A 23,086-nucleotide genomic window follows, 5' to 3' on the forward strand; every position below is an offset into this window, starting at 1 on the left:
TCTATGCTGTTAGGCTCTTTAAGATCTACAACGACGCAAGTGGGGGAACGTTATCGTGACGTCACTGCTTTTGAGGGAGAGTGGGGTGAAATATGTCTCAGTCATGTAATGCGCCACTGCTGAGGAAGTAATCTGTAATTGCTGTTAGGCATTGAAAGCTCTCATCGAGGGAAAGCTCAAGGAACAATAAGTTGGGAAGCAAGCTCTGCCACAGTAGGAATGTTTCACGAAACCGAATAGTTTGCGCATTTCACGCAGATTTCCTCTATCCAATGAAAAAAGATGTGAAGCAGAAAATGTAAAACATTTCACATTTCTCCCCAAAAAGCTTCGTCATCCGATTGGTGTGATCTCTAGCAATAACATAGAAGATCTCTACGCGAAACGCAGTTTGTCTATCTATTAGCTCACTCACATATGCCGGAAAAAGCGAACAGCGGGGGGAGGAAAAGCGGAGCGGAGCACTCTTACCAATTCATATAACATAGGTAACGGGGGTGCCGAAGCGCCAAAATTATAATCACCAAATAATGGAATGCACTTTATCACTCACTTCGGCGTGTGTGCTGTTTGTTAGTTTGTTGCCGCTTGCTGAACAGTGTGTGATAATGGTTAGACTGGTTCAAGAGTTTGTAGAGCTTGATTCAAACTGGAGGAGATTTATAAACGATCGAATTCTTATACTGACAAAATACGGTTAAGTACCAAATGAAGTGCATGATTATCTTCAGCAATTACAGGATGTGGCCAAAATGTTTGGGATAGGCAACTTTTTTTTCTATCACAAAAAAGCTCAGCATGCAGTAACTTTTCATAAAAAGCATCAAAAATTCTCAAATTTTAACTGCTTGTCAACCTATTATATTTGCATTATTGGTACAAATTTGAGCTCGATTGGGAAATCTTTCGCGAAGCTAGAACCGTTCTCGTAAAACACTATTTTTTAGGCAACTTATTTTTTAACTGTCATATCTGGGATACCAGTGAACCGAGTCCTGGTATTTCTTCAGGGATTCCTCTGAGGGTACCTCCAGAAATATCTTCCGAGATTCATAAATAAATTTCTGGCGAGATTCAGCCCTGGACTGAACCAAGGATTTATTCTAGCGTTTCTCCAGCGATACATCCATGAATCCGCCCAGAGATTCTCGACGATATTCCTCCGAGGATTTCTCCTGGTATTACTCTAGGAATTCTTTCCGCTTCCAGAGATAATTATAGGAATTTCTTCCGAGATTTTTCCAGGAATTTCTATCGGAATCAAAATGACACGGACACGTTCAATGTTTCCAGTGACCTATACACAAACGGGAATACTTTCCCGTATTCCTCCTGAAATTTCTCCAGGCACTCCCTCGAAGTTTCTCAAGGGATTTCTTCGAAATTACTTCTGAGATTACTCCAGGTATATTGGAAGCTCCGGTACAACTACTTTTAAAACATTATACCATCCCGGTGATTCTGTCGGAATTTCTTTAGGATTCCTCCCGAGACGCACCCAGGGATTTTTCTCAACATTCCTCTCTTAAGATTTCCCCCGAGCCTCTTAGAAAGATGATTTCTGAGTTTTCTTCAGGATTTTTCCTGGATTTTCTGCCGGATTTTTTTTTATTTTGCATTTCTATTGAGATTCTTACTGAGATTCATCTAGTGATTCCTCCCACAGTTCGTCCAGAGATTCGCCTCTGGGATTCACATCCTCCAACTACGATTTCTTCAAGAATTACTGCCAGGATTCCTCCAGGGATTTCTCCAGAGTTTCCTGAAGGTCCATTCTCGCTTACCTTACGGGATTCCTGAGCGGATTGTTCCCGAAATTCCCCCAGGTTTTTGTCCAGGGATTTCTCCCTGCCATGTTTCTTCAAGGAATTTCTTCAGGGAATCTAGGAGGAATTTCTGTGCGATTCACCCAGAATTATACGATTGCTAAGGATTGCTCCCGAGATTTTTTTTCCGGAAATCCTCTAGCGATCCCTCCAAAATTTCGTTCCCGGAATCTTTCCAAAAGTCCTCCAGAGAAACTCAACCAAGGTTCCTTCAAGAATTACTTCTAGGATTCCTCCAGGGATTTTTCCAGGGGCTTCTCCATCGATTGCTAAAGGTCCATTCCGGTAATTCTTTTGGAATTTCTCAGATGATTTTTCACAAAATTCTCCCAGGGATTTCTTCCGAGAATCCTCTCTAGGGGTCTCTGCCCGGATTCTTCAAGGAATTTCTCTAGGGATTCTTTCTGAGTTTCCTACAGGAGTTCTTCCAGGGATTTCTGCTGGGATTCCACCTAGGATACCTTCAGCAATTCCTGTCGGGTTTCTGCCGGAGATTTCTCCAGGTATTCCTACTGCCCTTATTCCTCCCGCGATTCGTATGAACAAAAGGTAGTGCACTTAACTACCAAAACATCTTCTCAGAAGTTAAGTCCACAGGGCTTCTTACTACATTGTTGGTACGAGTAAAATTTATCGAATATGTAGTGTTTACTTATTTCAAACTTGAGCTTCTACATGCCTGTAGTAAGAACCGTCGAAATAATTAGTTCTCCCGTAATGTTGATGATTTTTACAGGAAGCTTCTGGTTCGGGGAACAATTAAAGATTCCTGCGGATGGTTAAAGCAAAGCAAAGCAAAGCAAAGATAACCGTACACATCGTAGTTGCTACTCCGTGATTGACCAGAACAATCGAAGTTGCACAGAGAGCCAATGAATGTGAAAGCTTGGGACTAGCTAACCATTCTCAATGTGCACAATTCGAGAGTTCAGCTATTTAAAATCAATAACGGCGCTGGCCACGTCCTTACGGTCATCAGGAAAGGGAAGGAATGTTAGTTCGACAACCGTTGCTACTAGAAACCGTGGAATCCACAGCATCCCCACAGTTGTCACGGGAAGGAATGGTGGTTAGTAGGGTAGGGTAAGGTGTGGATCTAGGAGCCACCTCTGTTAGGTGATATGATCCACTAGTTATATGGAAATACACGTCGCGGTCTTCATCACGATTATGATTTATTTGATCACGATGACCACTGATCCCGGATTTCGTGCTCGCGTTTCCATCGCCCTACCGTGGAAACCGACTGATCTACGATTATTGTAGCGCGATTCTGAACCCGGATTTTTCACTCGCACCCCCATCACTCTTACCTGAAAATTGTCTGCCATTCGAAAATTCTCAAGCTAATCTGATTCCGCATTCCACACTCGCGCTTGCATGGCTCTACCGAGAAAACCGACTGACCAACGAATATTGTAGCGCGATTTTCATTAAAGATTCCTGCGGATGGTTATTCGAAAAACAAGTTAAATGAAGAAGGAAACTAGATAACCATGCTAGAGGAACAAAATAAAAAGCTCTGAAATCTAGCAGATTTTTTGACGATCCAAAGATTCCGATGAATTGCTGCAATTTCAGTTTACCATCTAATTCCTCTTCAAGATTTTTTCCCGAAATTTCGTCAGGGTTCCTTTTTGAAGCTTCTTTAGAAATACCTCTTGGAATGCTGTCTAGGATTTCTCACAAAATTATCAACGTATTTTGTCACACTTTTTTGTGTTCCTCTTTGAATATCTTGTTGAGAATCTTCGGGATTCCTACCGGCATTTTTCCAAGATTTGAGCAATTATTTCCGGAGTTCATCTTCGAGAATCACCCAGAATTCCTGAATTCCAACCGTTTTCTCCAGGAGGAATCCTACAGATTTTTATTCAGAATTTCTTACAGAGAGCTTACGGCTTTTGCTCCCAGAGTTCCTCATTATTGGATTCTCCCGAAGCTCCTCCTGCGTTTTATCCAAAGAAGTTTTGTGGGATTTCTTTCAGGAGATATCTACAAGAGGTTCTCTCAGGATCAGGGAATGAAATTATCAGCAAATTGAGACGAAAATAGGCCTTTTCCGAGCAACCGAACAGTTCAACGATTTGTTTTTCAGCGAGAAATGTTTATCGGTCGCTGCCGTTTTCCACGACCGAAGATAGCCGAAAACTGAAAATCGCTCTTGCCATTTTCGCTATCCAACTTTATCGCCTTGCCAGTTATCGCGATAATTATCAGGAGGCATTATTTGTGCCGCCAACGGGATTCGAACCGAGACCCTCCACAAAAATGTTTCCTAGCGCGCACCATAACCACGCGGCCACACAAGCTGCTCGAGAGGTAGAAGAAATTTGATGCATAAAAGCTACTTTTGGTTGCGACGGCGAAACGGAAAGGCGGACAAAGAGCAGAGAGTAAACCAGTCGGCTTTTCATTGCTGGTGATAATCCATTTTCGGCGCTGCGGGACGAGCGAGAACACATTCTCGGGAGAAATCCGGGTCTGAATTTATCGCACATCTTTTTTCGCCGATAATGCGTGTGAGCGAGTTATCTATGATCGCGATCGTGATCGATAATTTCACTCCCTGCTCAGGATTTATTGTAAATGTAGTTACAGAATTTCTCCTAGAGCTAGCCAAGGGCTGAAAGTCTCTCAATAAAGATAAATCAATCAATCAATTCTCCTAGAGCTTCTCTCGGGATTCTTCTTGAATAATTTTCATTGTTTCTTTCGGTGCTTCTCTTGAGACTTCCCCAAGAGGTCATTCTCCCTGAGTTTACACAGGATTTATCCTAGGAAATCCGACTAGAGATTCTCTAAGGATTTTTTGCGAAATTTTTCAAGAATTTTCTACAGGAGATCACCCGAGACTTTTCCGAAGTTTCTTCTGTAATTTCATAGAGAAATTTCCGTGTGCTTTTTTAAGAGTTTCTCTCTGGATTTTTACAAAAAAAAATCAGCTGGGATATTTCCTAAATGTAGTTGCGGATTTTTTTAAACTTTCATCTAGGAGATTTCCACCGCAGTATGTGCTGAAGTGTTTCTCAGAGTTTTTCTTAATTTATCCTCGACATTCTACTAAGATTTTTTACAAAGTACCTTTTATGTACTAGGTTCTGCTGACGTTTTTAGAATTCTTCCGATGATTTCTTCCTCATCTTTTTCTATGCTTTTCCTCTGTTTATAGAAATTATTGCAGATAATTTCCTAAGACTGTTTGATGATGTTCCGATGAAGAAGTCTCCAGATGAAACAAAATATTGAAAAAAAAACTGAAGAAAATTGAGATCTCTCGCCAGGAGGACAAATAGGGGAAATTCTAGGGGTACATTTGAAAACCTGTAAGAGAAATCTCCGACGGATCTACGAGCGAAATCTCGCGAGGAAATCCAAAAGTCATATAAAAAAAAAACTCATTCTAAGAAATTCCTGGAAAAAAAATTGCAAGAATCTCCCAAAAATCTTGATAGAAACTATTCTGAAAAACTACAATGAGAAATTTGTGGAGGAAAATTCTTCCGGAAGAATCCAGCGAAAAATACTGGAGATCCTGGAAAAAAGAACCGAAAAAAATCTCTGGAATGCATTGAAAAAGACTTAGAATGGAAACTTGAGAAAACTAGGGAAACCAAAAAAAAAACTACGACAAATATTCAGAAAAAAAAACTAAAAAATTCAAGAAAGATTTTGTGAAAATAATCATGTGAGAAACTGCAAAAAAGGAATGGCGGTAAAAATCCAGGAAGAAAATCCGAAAGAATGTAAAGAAAAATCATGGATAGAAATTTCAATTTAAATTCAAAAGAATTCTTCTGGGTGGATATTTATAGGTTTTAAATAAAATTAAAAAAAATCTCTGAAGAAATTTCTAATTCTTTTAACAGTTATTTAGGAGTATTTACTAGACTACCCTAGGGAGTGCCCATCGATTTGGTGGAATTTCTTGGATAATAGATCTTGCGCATTCTCCTTTAATTTTTTATATTTGTGTAAAGTTTTTTTAGTTAGGTAGGGGAAATTACCTATTCTCGGCCGTTTTGTTCTCTTCGTCTTTGGGGGTTTTTTGAAACCTATTGAACTCAAAGTTGGTCTCAAATCCTTCCTAACTAGGCTGAATTATATGGCCAAGTTTCAGGCAATTTGGTTGACAAAAACCCCCCATGACGAAGAGAACAAACCTGCCGATAATACCCATTGTCACCCTATATGAATTTTATAAAATTTTTGATTTTTAAAATTCTCATCTAGAAAAATTCAGGGATTTATATTTTGTCTTATAGTATAATAGGCACCTTGATTTCTTCAAGGATTCTTCTGGGGATACCTCGAGGAATTTGGCTGGAGTTTCTTCTCTGAATTCTTCGAGGAATTCACCCAACGAATCTCCTGCGATTGCTTGCAAAATTTCTCCACTGTTTTCTTCTTTAATTTTTCTCCAGCGACTTCTCCCGACATTTCTTTCTTGAAATCTAGGAATTCCCGGAGGAAATAGTAGAGTATAGAAGATGGGACAACGTGGGTGAATAAAAAGAAAAGGGGAAATGAAAATGGGCGGATCTTGATCATCGATCTCCCAAAATGTCCGGATACATCTCTAGAATTGGCCATTTGGTTCCGGTGATATTACGTTTTCCCTGTTTTACCCTGTTTCCAACATGTCAATCTACATGATTTTCATAAAGTTTAAGGGAAGTCATTTCGTGGATTTTAGGCTACGTTGAACATGTCCTGGGATGTGCGGAAACATTGTTCTTTCTGTAGCAGTTTCATCAGAAAACCCAACCAAAAAACGAGTTTTAGATAGAAGGCTCGGAAAGTCAAGTCACATATGCATACCAATCAACTCAATTCGTCGAATTGAGATGATGTCTGTGTGTATGCATGTGTGTGTGTGTGTGTGTGTGTGTGTGTGTGTGTGTGTGTGTGTGTGTGTGTGTGTGTGTGTGTGTGTGTGTGTGTGTGTGTGTGTGTGTGTGTGTGTGTGTGTGTGTGTGTGTGTGTGTGTGTGTGTGTGTGTGTGTGTGTGTGTGTGTGTGTGTGTGTGTGTGTGTGTGTGTGTGTGTGTGTGTGTGTGTGTGTGTGTGTGTGTGTGTGTGTGTGTGTGCGTGTGTGTGTGTATGTCTGTGTACAAAAAAGTTCGCTCACTTTTAAGGCACTTCCCATTGGCCGATTTTTCGGATTATAGCTTGAATTGAACCGGCATTGTTTGCTATTGAAAATAGTCCGGATCGGTCGAGGCGTTCCGGAGTTATGACAATTTGAGTGATCCGGACCAGCACCGGTAGAACTGGCTGTATATTAAACTGAACCAAGCTCCAGCGAACTGCGTCGATTTTTTATAACTTTTAATATGGTTGACGAGTTTTGTGAGGAAATCAACACTGGAGACCAGAAATTCCATGATGTCGTCCCGAAATTCAAGATGGCGACTCCAAATTCAAGATGGCGGCTGTTAAATAGAGTTGTAGGCAATAAAATCATACACTCCCGATCTAAAGTTTGGGGTCACCCCCTCAAAAAAATGTCATTTTTAAGGCCCATATCTCCCCAATTTGCGTCCGATTTCAAAACCACAGGTCTCATTCAAAAGATAATAAGTCAAAGAAACTTAGAACATGATTTAAAAGAAAATTAAAAAAAAAACTTTGTATGTAAACTTCACCCAAAGTTGCCAAATTTTCTAAAAAATGATTATAAACTTACGACAGTGTCGCTGGAAATTGGGTCGACCAAATTTTAAGATAAGAGCGGTAATATAACCCATTTTCTATTAGCTTTCAACTGCTTTTTACAAAACTTAGCTAAAAAATCTAGAAAAAAAGTTATTAGGTAATTTAACTCTTCATGACATCGACCAAAAGTTTGGGGTCACTATCGTAAAACATGGAAAAGTGATGTAAGTTTACTTATATTCATTTTTTAGAAAATTTGGCAACTTTGGATTAAATTTACATACATTTTTTTTTTGAAAATTTTTTTTTTAATCATGTTCAAAGTTTCTTTGACTTATCATCTTTTGAATGAAACCTAGGGTTTTGAAATCGGGCGCAAAGTGGCGGAGATATGGGCCTAGAAAAATGACATGTTTTTGAGAGGTTGACCCCAAACTTTTGATCGGGAGTGTACATGCAATATGGGGTATTTTGGTATGGAGAAGATGTCAGGAGTCAAGAAATGGCGACCTGAATATCCAAGATGGCAGTCTAAAATCGAAGATGGCGGCTCCAAAAAAAAATGGTGTCTATATAATGGAACTTAAGGCTCTAAAACCATGCAATGTGGGTATTATTGGATGGGGAAGATGTCTTGGGTCCAAAAATGGCGACCAGGATATCCAAGATGGCGGTATAAAATCCAATATGGCGGTTTCAAATGCAAAATGACGTCTGTTTAATGGAGCGTTCAGCTCTTAAACCATACAATATGGTTATATTTGATATGGGGAAGATATCGCGGAGTTTAAAGTATCCATAAAATCCAAGATGGCGGCTCCAAATTCAAAATGGTAGCTTTTAAATAGAGTTTCAGGCTCTAAAACCTTGCAAAATGGGTATATTTGGTAGAGAAGATGTCTGGAGTCCAAAAATGGTGACTAGAATATCCAGGCCCGTGCACACAAATGGCGCCAAGGGAGGTGTTTTTCCCAATTTCGGCAAAAGGCGGAGGAGCACCTAGTGTATGAAGCGTCAGTAATGGGGGTGGGGGTGCTTAACATCCAAAATCCTCCCATTGTGCACGAGCTTGGGCGGCTCCGAATTTAAAATGGCGTCTGTTCAATGGAGTTTTAGACTCTAAAACCATGCAGTATGTGTATATTTGGTATGAAGATTGGAGAAGATGTCCGGAGTCAAAAAATGGCGACCAGAATATCCAATATGGCAGACTTAAACCAAAATGGCAGTTCAAAATTCAAAATTGCGACTTTTTTTAAGAGTTTAAGAGTGAACGTATGAAAGTGCAATATTCATCAACATGTCGCTTAAATTTTGTTGAAATGGGTATACGAAGGTACGAGAAAGGCGGCATCACCGCTAGGTCGATTTTTTAGATTTTTTTTTAATCGCAAAAAAAACTAAGGAGAACGCTTCACAAAAATCCAAGATGAAATCTCTTGTAAAATCCAAGGTGAAACTCCTGAAGAAATCCATGGTGGAACTTCTGGAGATTTTCCAGATGGTACTTTTGGATGAATCAAAGGGGAAATTCCTGAGAAAAAATCCAGACGAGAGAATACCAGGGTAGATTCCAAGTGGAACTTAAGTGTAGAATTAGCATTTAAGTTAGAATACACGTTAATACAACAAAAAAAAAAAAAACAAGTGGAACTCCTGGCGAAATCCAAGGTAGATCTTCTGAAGAAATCCCAAGTGGACCCAAGATGCAATTTCCCTAGATTGAAATTAGGTAGAACTCCTGGATGAACTCCTGGTGCAACTACTACTGGAAGAATCATAGGTGAAACTTCTGTAAAACCGTATAAGAAAAATCTTGGGAAGATCTGAAGGGATTCTAGGTGGATTTCCTGGCGAAATTATAGGTGAAACTCTCGATGGAATACTGGGTGGGACTACTGGAGGAACCATAGGCGAAACTCCAAGAAAACTTTAATTGAAACTTCTGGAAAATCCCTGGTGGAACTTTTGGGGAAATCCCAGGTGGAAATCGGAAGAATCGTAGGTGGAAATGCTGGACTTCTGCAGGAATGCCAAAAGTAGGCCAAAATAGGTCCTGATGGAACTGCTGGAGCATTTTAAGGTAGAAGTCCTAAAGTAATCAGAGGTGGAACTCTTGAGAGAATCCTAGATTGAAGTTTTGGAGAAATCCCTGGTGGACCTCCTGGAGAAGATTCAGGTAAAACTCTTGTAAGTTGGAACTCTTCGAAAACCCTAGAATGAACTGCTCGTAAAAAATCCGGGAGGTATTCCAGGTGGAAATACTGGTAAAAGGTAAAACTCCTAAAAAATCTAACATGGAACTTCTGAAGAAATCTCTGTGGAACTCCTGAAGGTATTCTGATTGGATTTCCTAGACAAGTCACAGTTGAAACCCCTGGAGAAATTCCTGGTGCAGCCCCTGGAGAAGAGCCAGGTAGAAGTCTTGGTGAAACTTCAAGTAGGGATCGTGGAAAAATCCATGATGCAACTTCTGGAGAAATCCTAGGTGGAAATCCTGGAGTTATCCTAGGTAAAACTCTTGAAGGATTTCCAAGTAGAACTTTGAGGAAAAAAATCTGGAGGAATTACATGTGGAACTCCCGGAAGAATTATATGTATGTAGATAAGCAAGAGAAATATCAGATAGCGCCCAGCTAAATCCGCTGGTAGCCGAGGCCCCGCCAGTGCGGACGTTTCCCACACCGGAACTGGCGGACAACCCTCGGCGCCGGGGGGAGATCTGGAAGAGGGTAGTACGGCCCCTACGCCTACTACTCTGGACGACGTGGGATATGAAGGTTTCAAACAATGCGGGACGCGACGGGCTGCACCCGCTACCCCGAAGGACAACGTGGGAACTCAAGCAAGCTCTACCCAAACGCTGATTCCAGATAGTCCGTCCATCCTAAATCTACCAGCAAGCCGCCTACAAAGCACTCCGTCCATTTTGGATGGCATGTCAAGTCGCTCATCAAGTCCTCCCACTATACACAACCTAAGCAGCTCACCCAATACGGGTGTCCCAGCCGCCGGAACATTCCGGTATTCAACAAGTTCAATACTCGAGCCCGAAATCCGCGAGGAAACAGGACAGACGACAACATCCTTTTTTTCCGCCGTCGGATCACCCCTGCCTTTGGTGGGTCCACCACCAGGACCTACCACTGGTGGGGCTCTGTTTCGTTCGAGCACTAACTCCAACTCCAGCCGAACATCACAGGTAAGATCCATCCACTCTGTCCCGGCGCTGCCCAAGCCGGCCAAGTTTAATCTACAATGGAACATCAATGGTTTTTTCAACAACCTGCCAGACCTTGAGGTGCTGGTTGTGAATGACCCTCCCTGGACAATAGCCCTTCAGGAGGTGAACAAGATTACAGTGGAACAGCTGAACCGCTCTCTCGGTGGAAGATACAGTTGGGTCATGAAGCGTGGTGTTAACTTTAGACATTCGGTAGCGCTCGGTGTTCTTCGATCTATCCCTTCCACAAATCTCGGCATTGATACCAATCTTCCAGTTGTAGGCGCCAAACTACTAGGCCCCATTAAGATGTCAGTTATTTGCGTTTACCTACCATGCGGGGCAATACCAGATCTTCGCAATGAAGTAGAAAACCTTCTCAATCAAGTTCCCGAGCCGAGAATGCTTGCAGGTGACTTCAATGCCCACCATCCTGCATGGGGCGGGAATCGCACCGACCTCAGAGGGACAACGCTTTTAGATATTTTCGAAGCTAATGATCTCACTATCCTCAACGATGGCTCTCCAACCTACTTCAGCGGGGATCACTCGACTGCGATTGACATCTCAGTTGTCAGTCGGTCTGAAGTCCAAAAGTTTTTCTGGAACAGGAGTACAGATCTTCACGGTAGCAATCATCATCCGATACAAATCTCGGTAGCAGCCGAATCTCCCACGACAACAAGGCGCCCCCGTTGGCTCTACGACCTAGCGGATTGGGCGAGATACAACAGAGATTTCCAAACTCTGGTTCAAGCCTCTAGCCCGAAAGACATAGCTGAGTTCACCGCCGTTCTCACTCAAGCAGCGATCCCGTCTATCCCAAAATCCGGGAATAGGCCAGGCCGCAAGGCCCTACGATGGTGGTCACCAGAAATTAAAAAAAATATAAAAGCCCGAAGAAAAGCGCTCCGTACTGTCAAACGAATGGCGCCCGATCATCCAAACCGTGAAGAGATGCTAAACCATTACCGTGCCCAACGCAACGAGTGCCGGCAAGCTATCAGGGATGCTAAAAGAGCATCATGGGAAAAGTTCCTCGAAAGTATCGACGCCAGCCAGTCTACGGCGGACCTGTGGTCGAAAGTTAACGCCCTCAGCGGAAAACGCACTGCAGCACCTACCACCGTATGCTTGAATGGGTCCAACACCACGGATCCGGCCATGATTTCAAACGGCCTCGGTAAATATTTTGCCGAGTTATCAGCGTTCGACAATTACGACCCGGACTTTGTGCGCCGGACTGGTGCTGTATCAACCGACGTAGTGAATTTCCGCGTCCCTGTAGATAACACGCAGTGTTGGCGTTGGCACCGGGGCGCAATCTTCCAATTGGCAGCACGATCGGGATGTGGTGTTCCTCTTGCGGTGGGACTAGACCAAATACTTACTGAATCCAGCAGCACTCTTGTCCACAGCTATCGCGATGATGAATCGACGATGATCAGGATGACGAAACCCACAATCGTTTCACGGTACCGTTGCGAAGGGATACGGTATTACATTCCGTGCGTGCCAACCAACAGACTAGACGGAACGCGTTACTTTCGAACACCGATACTACTCACTCAGGGTAGGAGATTCAAGAAGGAGAATAGTTAAAATCGAACGTCCAAATCGTGTGTGATAGGATTTAGGCCTTTCTAGACTCATGCCAACGTTACTCGCATTCGGAACCTTGGCGTACCAGAGTGAGAAAATAAATGCCTTCACACTTGAATCTAAATCGAACTGGCCTTTTCTAGACTCATGCCAACGTTTCTCGCATTCAGAACCTTGGCTTACCAGAGTGAGAAAAAGTTCGATAAATTCAATGATTTGGGACTCGTCTAAAATCGTGTGTAGAGCACTTAGGCCTTTCTAGACTCATGCCAACGTTACTCGCATTCGGAACCTTGGCGTACCAGAGTGAGAAATAAGTGCCTCTACACTTGGATCAAAATCAAACTGGCCTTTTCTAGACTCATGCCAACGTTTCTCGCATTCGGAACCTTGGCTTACCAGAGTGAGAAAAAGTTTGACCGATCCAATGACTTAGACTCCCACGATTCTAAATATCAACACTTTAGAAGGATTGAATTATCCAATCAAGTGATCAGAATAATTTAAGCTTCGCAAGTGCAAGTTCAGGATCAAAGGAATTTGAATAGCAAAATACTTATCCGGGAGGTATCCAGTGTGGAGTCCAAAAACAAAACTGACTGTCGTCTTTATTGATCTTCCTCTTTTATAGCCGCAGGGCCTACCAAAAATTACACATGATCTTTCCTGAAAGGATGATGAAATAGCGGCTCTCGTTACGATCTACACATTTACACTTTCAGTACGTGTTTTAACATGAATATATGAGCGGCCAGATTTCTAGAATGATCTTTCGCGGGTACATGGTTTTTCGTGTTTTCACAGGAGAAATATTTTCTTCTCCGAAGAGAGAATTTTCCTGAATTTGAGCAATCTCTCTAGCTACATGATTTGATTGTATTTGTACAGAATTAGATCTACCATTCATATTTTGCACGATCCCGATGCTCAGCTGACCTAATTTTCAAGATCAAGTTCAATGATGGATTTTGATTACATTTAGAATGCTACCGATCTGCTAGGCTATTGGTATGGTTTCCATCGGGTGTCGCTTCAGATTGTTTATTTTATCATGCTGCTCAAAGTCAGTCGAGTCCCTCAGCCGCATAGCTTTTGCTTCGTTATGCTGATAAACATTGCCGCTCTGCTCTACGTTTATAATCGCGGGCCCTATTATATTGTGGTAGGTCATGATTGTTCGAATTTGATTGGGGTTTTATGATGCGGCTCGCTTGGTTAGTTGTAGGAAATGGTTGGAAAGGAATTCGATCCGAATTGTGTGGATTCAAATGTACTTCACGCTTCGCGTTCGTAACATTCCGGCCCTCGTAAATCTACCGGGGAGATTTACCTAGTATCTTTCGATAAGCGAAGTGATCTTCCAAACATTTCCTTTACAATGTTAATTATGGTAAAGTATAGTAATTATTTTTCTTATTACTATTATTGATCTTATTATCTTGGACAACTATATCTTATTAATTGTTGGATACATACTGGCTCAGTATGGCTCTTCTACATTTTCATTTAGTTTAGTGTCGCTTTTCTCTTTGACTGATTCCAGGTCTTTTGTTCTATCGTTTGCCTTGGTGAATTTTTTGGTTTCTTCCATAAATTTCTTGTGAGATAGAAGACTAGTGAGTGAATCCCATCATGATGCAATTAACTTCCAACTAAATCCATATATGTCATATAAAATTCTTCCATGAATAAGTGTATCGACGAAGAATTTAATAATACGCACTATTAGGTATAAACCAATAGCAGTAGATGTTAGATTGCCCAGCCAAGTAGTCCAAGATATTAACTTCCTCCAATATTTGCTGAATACATTATCCAATACCTTTTCGGAAATCATAGCTTCAAATTGAAATCCTTGTCTGTTTGGATGCTGTCCAGCCATTATTTTGTACACAACTGCGGAGGCTGCACGTTTTTCCCCTTGCTCATATATCATGTTTCTCATTTTAACCAAATTATCAGAATCATATACTCCACTTTCCATCAAGTTTGGTAGCGGTGTATAGTTCCAGCTTGTGACAATGTTAGTTGATAATTTGTTTGGGCTTGTGCTTTCTCTCAATCTCCCATCAGTTGTGTACCACCGAGACCCAAATTTAAACTTAGCAGGCAACAGGGGAGTACAATCTATTTCTGTGCCTCTTGTTTGTAATATACGTGTTACTGGGGCTAAATACATGGTTATATTATTATATTTCACTGGTAACTCTTGATAACATCTTTCTGACGCTTTGGGAGTAACATACACTGGCTTACATTCCAAAACATGAAGAACTTCTCCTGCCACGACTGCCGTATAGCCGTTTCCTTTCATAATGCTTGAAACGAATTCGTTCGGATTCAATCGTGCGAGGGTTAGTTTGGTTTCCATTATAGTTCGGTCCAACTTACACATTTCAGTCATTACCATGTTGTAAATATCATTCAAATTTTGTCCAATGTAGTGTTCCACTATAGTTATTTTCGAGTTGAAATATGTGAATAGGTCTAAATTTTTTCCTGACTCTACCTTTTTAGAGAACGGTGACTTAAAATCACTGTTTTCAATAATGAGAATACGAGGATGATCAGTTGTAAATCCTGAGTACCCACAAATCCTCGTTAACTTCCGGGTTTTTATTGAAAATATTTGTGACTCGGAAATTGTGCTATATATTACTGCTGTAGAAAGATGAACTGCTGGTTCTGAATTCATTGTTTTGTTAATCAACCCTTCATAGATAACTTCGAATTCAGTATCCTCACATGACTTATTCAAATTCAAGTCCCATGTTAAATATCCTTCTTCAGAGTCCAAGCAACGTCCGAGTGAATAGGGACAATACAGACCATTCCTCAATGAAATTTGATCATTTTCTATGTCTACATGAGCTATGTAGTCAAACAAAGAAATTTCGTATTCATAAAATACCAATGCATTTGTCCATGTATAAAAGGGTGTACTATAAGTCCCACCGTAACACTTACTTCCTGATAAACTTCCTATAATAAGTGTCTCTCCATGTGTTGTGGTATTTAATTTCAATTCATGTATCAATCTGTCATGTGTAAGTGCAACGGTCCCCAATGCGTGCACCTTTCTGCATTCTTCTGAGTTAAATTCTTTCACTATATAAGAGTATCCATATTGATATTCCGATACATGTGAGAATGCTCCACAATGTTTAATAGATCTTTTAATTATAACTTTACATTGAAATACCCTTGTTGTTGTTCTGACATTTCGTTGTAATACTTGAATTGATACTTGAGATGAAGATAAATTATTCATATGTGGAACGCATGATTCGACATCAAGAAGAGAATAGCTTGTCATATTCACCTCGGGATTGGCACAATCATAAGCAATTAAGCCTTTAGATTCAAATCCAGCTATTAATGCAATAAAAGACAAAATTACAACCAATGATAACCAAGCTCTTTGCTTGATTTCTGATTTGGTATGCAACTTTTCTCTTGTTTCATGTTTGTTGTCCATATCGCTTTTAGCTCTTTTTGCCAAGTGCTTCAAATTCTGATTACGTTTACGTTTTCCCAGAATTGCGTTGTTCTTTTTCATAGTGCTTTGATTTTCTTCTTTGTTTTCTTCACATGAAATTAATAAAACACTATTATTTTTCTCTGTTTCTTTTGTTCTTAAATTGGAGTTGGTTGATTTTTCATTAATCGGTTCTATGTTCATCCCATTCACGTCCACTACAGCGATTTTTGTAGTTGGACGAGAATAAACTCCCTTTTTCGTTTGTATCAATGCTGATCTAACCTGACCATCGTCAGCAGTATTAACTTGAATAACTCTACCTTTTAACCAAGATCCAGGTGGCATTTTTTCATCGACAATCAACACAAGGTCGTCGATTTTTATAGGATCGACTTTATTATTCCACTTGTTTCTTTTAATCAATGTAGGAATATATTCCTTTTTGAAACGGTTCCAAAAATATTTCCCATATTCCATTACACTTGAGCATTGCTTCTGATTCAAACTCCAATCAAGCGTATCGTAAGGAGGGACATACTCTCCTGCTCTTCCTATTAAAATATGAAATGGTGTCAAAACTTCATCTTCAATATTATCAACTGGTATGTGGGTTAGGGGACGCGAATTTAAAATAAATTCAGCTTGAATCAATGCAGCTCTTAATTCCTCCACTTTTGGTATCTTACCATTGTTAGCTTGCAGCATAACATTGAGGGATTGCTTGATAATTCTGATTAACCTTTCCCATGCACCTCCAAAATGTGGGGCAGCTGGAGGATTGAATGTCCATTTTAAATCTAATTTTGCAGCCTCCCCATTATCCATTTTTTCATTGATTTCGTCAATTAACGTTTTAATAATTCTAGCTGCTCCAACAAAGTTTGTTCCGTTGTCACTAAAAAGGTGTTTAATCTTGCCTCTGCGATTTTGAAAATTACGGAGACAAACAAAAAATGAATCAGTATCAAGCTTCTCTGCAAGTTCAATATGGACTGCTCTGCTAGACATGCATGTAAATATTACACCCCATCTTTTTTCAACTGATCTTCGAATCATTACTTCCAGTGGGCCAAAATAATCCACTCCTGTGTTTGTAAAAGGATAAATGAATGGTTGAGTCCTGAAGTCCGGTAAGGTGGACATCATGGGAGGAGATGGTTTTGCTTTATTTAGTATGCATTTCTGACAATACTTCTTAACTTTTTTCAATAATGATCTACACTTGAGGATCCAATATTTTTGTTGGATGGCAGCAATAACTGCATTGTCGTTATAGTGGAAATATTTTTCGTGATACGTTTTGACTACCAGAAAAGATATATAATGTTCATATGGGAGTATGATTGGAGTTCTAGCGTTTCTAGACAGACATACTGCCTTTTCTAAACGGCCCTTAGCTCTAAGAACTCCATTTTGATCCAAAAATGGATTGAGCTCACGAAGTCTACTTGATTTATCTATTCCATTACCATTTGTAAGAGACACGACTTCATCGTTAAAACATTCCCACTGAGCCTTTTTAAATAAAATATTTTCTGCTTCAACCATATCCTCATAGCAGAGTTTATGCAATGGTTTTCCTTTATTGACAATCCATTTAACGAATTGTTTGAATATGTTAACATGTCTTTTCAATTTCCAAAAGTCAGAAAAATTATCGTCTTTGATGAAAGAATATTTCTCTAACTTATTGTGCAAAGAAACATAATTTCTGATTTCTTCAACTGTTTGTCCAATTTTATTTCTGGATGGCCAATTTCTTTCATTATCACTCAGAAATGATGGACCAGTAAACCACTTTGGATTTTTCTTAACAATCTTGGTTCCTTCATCAGCAGGATTTTGATTTGAGGGAACATATCGCCATTGATCCATGTATGTTGTTTCTAAAATTTCAGCAACGCGATAAGCTACAAACTGTTTATATTTTCTATGCTCACTATTGATCCACGCTAGTACAGTTTGACTATCTGTCCACATTATGATTCTTGATATATTCAAGCGTAACTCTTTTTTAACTGTGTTCATTAAACGGGTACCAAGTACGGCACCTTGTAGTTCTAGACGAGGTATTGAAATTTTCTTTAATGGAGCAACTCGAGATTTTGCTGCTATCAACGTAACCATTGCTCCATTATTAGTTTTATTTCTCAAATAAACTACGGCTGCAAATGCATCTTCTGAAGCATCAACGAATGTGTGTAATTCGTAATACTCTGCTGATGGGTGTGTAACACACCTGGGAATTTCAATTTTCGAAACTTGATTCATCATTTGTAGCCACAATTTCCACTGATTAAACGCTCTCTCAGAGATAGGAGTATCCCAGTCAGAAGTTTCTTTATGTAATCTCTGGAGTAACAATTTTCCATGAATAATAAAATTTGATATGAGCCCTAGTGGATCATAAATGCTCATTACAAATGAAAGCACTTCGCGTTTTGTTGGCATTTGATCTTTTCTTAATATGTTTTCACCCAGTTTACCAAATTTGACTCGATATTGCAAAGAGTCTCTTTTAATGTTCCAAAACACTCCGAGTACCTTTTCGGTGATTGAATCTTTATGTTCAAATTGTTTCGTTTCTACTATCTGAACTCTTTCTTTTGGAATGTGATCAATCAATTTATTTTTATTTGAAATAAAATTTCTTATAAAGAATCCACCATACTGATGAATTTTTATTATTTCATTAACCGTTTTAATTGCTTCTTCCATGCTTGAAAAACTGTCTAGATAATCATCCACATAATGTTGGTTGACAATTGCAGTAGATGCAACTGGAAATTGATTTTCAAATAATTTAGCATTATAATTTTTTACTGCTTGGGCACAAGCGGGTGAACAAGTTGAGCCAAATATCATGGATTCCATGACATAAATATTCGGTTGTGCATCTGGGTTACAATTACGCCAGAGATATCGTTGAGCATTCTGATCTTCCTTTATAATTTTAATTTGCTGAAACATTTCCATAATATCTCCAGATACTGCAATACTGTGTTCTCTAAATCTCAAGAGAACTCCAAAAAGTCCCATCAAATTATCAGGACCAGTCATTAGTTCGGAATTAAATGATATTCCTTGGACTTCTGCCGCTGCATCGAATACAACTCGTGGCTTTGGCGGAACCTTATTCTTGTTAATGACAATGAAATGAGGTAAATAAAATATTCTGGGATTCTCACTCATCAGCTCTGCAGGTGAAAGCTGTCTAGCGTAACCTTTCTCCAAGAAATCTCTAAATTTTTCATTTGCCCAATCTTTTAATTCTGGGTTCTTCATTAGAGACCTTTCTAGTGATTTTAGTCTGTTCAGGGCATTGTTATAGCTTGGAGGAAAACTAGATTTATCATTCTTCCACAAAAGACCTAGTTCATAATGTCCATCCTTATAATTGAGAGTTTGATTAAGAATTTTCTCTGTCCTTTCGTCATCTTTTAATTTAGGGAGCTCCTCAATGATTTTAACTCCAAAATTTTCTAACGAACAAAAGTCTTCTAACATTTTGGAGAGATTTTCTGCTTCCTTTTCTTCTTTAATTGACATTGAAAAATAATCATCTTCCCTACAGATCTTACCAAAAATCAGCCAACCGAGTTTGGTTCTTACTGCCATAGGAGAGTTTTCATCAGCGTGTCTTCTGTCAGTTGTCATCAGGAGGTGGGGATGCTCCAGCCCGATTAATATAGTTGGTTTTGCATCATGATATCCGTCGATATCCAAGTCTGCCAAATACTCGAAACGTTTTTTGATGTGCTTTATCTTCAGTGATTGCTTTGGCAGTTGTAAATCCGGAATTGTTCTAACACCTTTCATGACGTACTGCTTGCCTTTCCCTTGTATTTGAATGTTAACTCGTTTACTCGGAGTTTCTTTTGATAAATTTTGCGTCCAAGTGAGGCATAATGGATCAGATTTTCCATCAAGCCCCAACTGATCTGCGATGGCTTCGTCGATCAAGCTGAGTGATGATCCCGGATCCAGAAATGCAAATGTATTGATGACTTTGTCCTTGTTGCTCAGTTTTACAGGTATTATTTGAAAGTACACATCCTTTTTATATCCATGATGATTATTCCTCTCCGATTTGTATTGTTGTTGCTTAGGTTGATGTAATAATCGATGATGCTTGCTTTTACATCCATTCAATTTACATTTCGTCTTTTTGGGGCAAAACCTTAAGTAATGCCCTTTTCCAAGACAAGAGAAACAGAGTTGGTTTTGCGATAATATTTCCTTACGTTGATTAACGTTAGCAGTTTTTAATTTGTTGCATTGCTGAGTTTTATGATTTAAATTGCAAATGTTGCACAAATCGTTGGATTTAGTGTGAACATGTAGTCTAGATTTTGCAGGATGTGTCGCTGGCATTATATTTCTAGATGTTCCAGATGTGGGTAACAATAATCGAAGTGTCGATGCATGTGGTTTCAACCACTTGCTCAGATCAATCAGTGTGGGTTGTGATTGATTTCGCTGCACCACTTCTGTCCAACTAATTTGCAAATTAAATGGTAACTTTTTCATGATATCTTCAATTAGGCGATGGTCACGTAAAAAGTCTATTTTCTTCAACGATTCCATGTTTGTTACAAGATTGTCCAGAGAGTCCGATAACTCAACAGGATTTACTCGTATTTGGTGAAGTACTTTCATCAAGTCGCTTAACAGTTGCTTATAAACAGTTTCAGGTCTTCCGAAAGTTTCTTCAAGTCGTTTAATGATTTGCGGGACATTCGCTGCGCTTATCATCAAATTTGCAACGCATTTTGCTGCAGATCCACTCAACGCTTGTTCCAACCGGTTTAAATTTTCCAAATTACTGAATGCTCCTTCTATTGTAGTATCATCATAAATATTTTTAAATTTTGGCCAATCACGTGGAGCTCCATTGAAGGCTGGAAGTTTAATTAGGCCTTGTCTTTTGAAATATGGTGTTGCATCATTGTTTCTTGCTAACGCATTACTTATCGATTGATTTATATGCTCTGACAGATTTTGTTTTTGTAGCTTGTCGAGCAGGTCATTGCGTTCAATTTCCAATTGTGTGCATTTTACGCATAAAAACTTTTCTTGTTTAGTCGGTTTATGATCCAGTTTTGCACACGTTAAGTGAAACCAGCGGTCACACTCATCGCAACATACCATATTACACACTGTATCATCCTCATTACAAAGACGGCAATGGCCGTTCTTGTTCAATACGAACCTTGTAGACATGTTTGCTGATTCCCAGGTTAGCTTCGGGATTTCCTTGAGTTCACTCAAGCCTCGTTGCATAAAAGTCGCCGTCCAAGACTGTCTGCACAGTGCTGTATCTCGTACCACCAAAACCTTGTGAATGTCAGTTCACTTTCACTAATTTTTCACGACTGTTCAGTTCAATATTGCCTTCCCTAAAAGGGCGCTAGTCACTATGGCACGACTAGACCAATTTGTGAATGTAAGTTCACTTATATTCTTCACGATATCGTTGAGTTCAATGTTGCCTTTCCCGAAGGGAGCTAGTCACTATGGCACGACTAGACCGATTTGTGAATGTCTGTTCACTTATATTCTTCACGATATCGAGTTCAATGATGCCTTCCCAAAAAAGGGCGCTAGTCACTATGGCACGACTAGACCAACTAGACCTGTTCAGGTCAGTCACATAAAAACAATCGTGATTTATTTTTTCTTCTTTGTTCTGGATTGCTGGGTATTCGTATTCCTTTTCACTTGGTTATCGTGAATTGGGTTCTTCTTGTTCCTTGCACAATTGTGTCACTTGTACCGCGAGTTTCCTTGCCTGTATAGGCTTATTTGCCACTATCCGTGAATGTCAGTTCACAGTTTGGATCCGATAGAATTGTAACCGTATAATTTGTGACTATGCATAACACTCAGACTGCACTCTTGGCGACAGTAAACCACGTTACAACTCGAAAAAACACTATTCGTTGGCATTTACTTCTACCCACTTTGCAACCAGTTAATTCACTATGCTTAACGTTGACAGTCTTCCACAATTTTTATTGCGGATTTCAGATTCACTTTCCGGCACTATTTTTCAGCAAACATAATCCATAAGTACTCTTTTTCTTCAGTACTTGTCACTGTTCACGACAAGGTTCACGACAAGGTTCACGACGGTTTGATGATATTCAGTGTTCAATATTCTTCACTGTTTCACACTAGACTCGGTGTCGATTTCCACTTTTCAGCGCGCTCCTGGAGTTCGATTTTCCTTCCTCTCAGGCAGGCCACCAAGATGTTGGTGGCAGTAGCTCCTCCTCTCTGGAGCCACCAAATTGTTGGCGTTGGCACCGGGGCGCAATCTTCCAATTGGCAGCACGATCGGGATGTGGTGTTCCTCTTGCGGTGGGACTAGACCAAATACTTACTGAATCCAGCAGCACTCTTGTCCACAGCTATCGCGATGATGAATCGACGATGATCAGGATGACGAAACCCACAATCGTTTCACGGTACCGTTGCGAAGGGATACGGTATTACATTCCGTGCGTGCCAACCAACAGACTAGACGGAACGCGTTACTTTCGAACACCGATACTACTCACTCAGGGTAGGAGATTCAAGAAGGAGAATAGTTAAAATCGAACGTCCAAATCGTGTGTGATAGGATTTAGGCCTTTCTAGACTCATGCCAACGTTACTCGCATTCGGAACCTTGGCGTACCAGAGTGAGAAAATAAATGCCTTCACACTTGAATCTAAATCGAACTGGCCTTTTCTAGACTCATGCCAACGTTTCTCGCATTCGGAACCTTGGCTTACCAGAGTGAGAAAAAGTTCGATAAATTCAATGATTTGGGACTCGTCTAAAATCGTGTGTAGAGCACTTAGGCCTTTCTAGACTCATGCCAACGTTACTCGCATTCGGAACCTTGGCGTACCAGAGTGAGAAATAAGTGCCTCTACACTTGGATCAAAATCAAACTGGCCTTTTCTAGACTCATGCCAACGTTTCTCGCATTCGGAACCTTGGCTTACCAGAGTGAGAAAAAGTTTGACCGATCCAATGACTTAGACTTCCACGATTCTAAATATCAACACTTTAGAAGGATTGAATTATCCAATCAAGTGATCAGAATAATTTAAGCTTCGCAAGTGCAAGTTCAGGATCAAAGGAATTTGAATAGCAAAATACTTATCCGGGAGGTATCCAGTGTGGAGTCCAAAAACAAAACTGACTGTCGTCTTTATTGATCTTCCTCTTTTATAGCCGCAGGGCCTACCAAAAATTACACATGATCTTTCCTGAAAGGATGATGAAATAGCGGCTCTCGTTACG

General features: G+C 40.1%; 2 protein-coding genes across 4 annotated transcripts in view; one reads left to right on the forward strand and one right to left on the reverse strand.

The window, feature by feature from the left end:
* LOC109422692 (putative leucine-rich repeat-containing protein DDB_G0290503) overlaps positions 1-23,086 on the forward strand; it is a 673,760-nt gene that overhangs the window by 636,021 nt on the left and 14,653 nt on the right. The window lies entirely within an intron of this gene.
* LOC134291956 (uncharacterized) lies at positions 12,884-22,929 on the reverse strand. Of its 2 annotated transcripts, none has more exons than XM_062860462.1 (2): positions 22,776-22,929; positions 12,884-22,461 (listed from the first exon to the last, which is right to left on the reverse strand). In XM_062860462.1, the coding sequence occupies exon 2, from the start codon at positions 21,070-21,072 to the stop codon at positions 13,939-13,941; it is 7,134 nt and encodes a 2,377-aa protein (XP_062716446.1). In that variant the 5' UTR covers positions 21,073-22,461; positions 22,776-22,929; the 3' UTR covers positions 12,884-13,938. The 2 variants fall into 2 exon arrangements, with proteins under 2 accessions (XP_062716446.1, XP_062716445.1); XM_062860461.1 differs by having other exon boundaries at positions 22,679-22,929.

The sequence above is a fragment of the Aedes albopictus genome, chromosome 3, assembly GCF_035046485.1.
Source record: "Aedes albopictus strain Foshan chromosome 3, AalbF5, whole genome shotgun sequence".
NCBI lineage: Eukaryota > Metazoa > Arthropoda > Insecta > Diptera > Culicidae > Aedes > Aedes albopictus.

Excerpts from the sequence above, each read along its gene's own strand:
- LOC134291956 (XM_062860462.1), bottom strand. The coding sequence starts at position 21,072 with ATGCAACGAGGCTTGAGTGAACTCAAGGAAATCCCGAAGCTAACCTGG.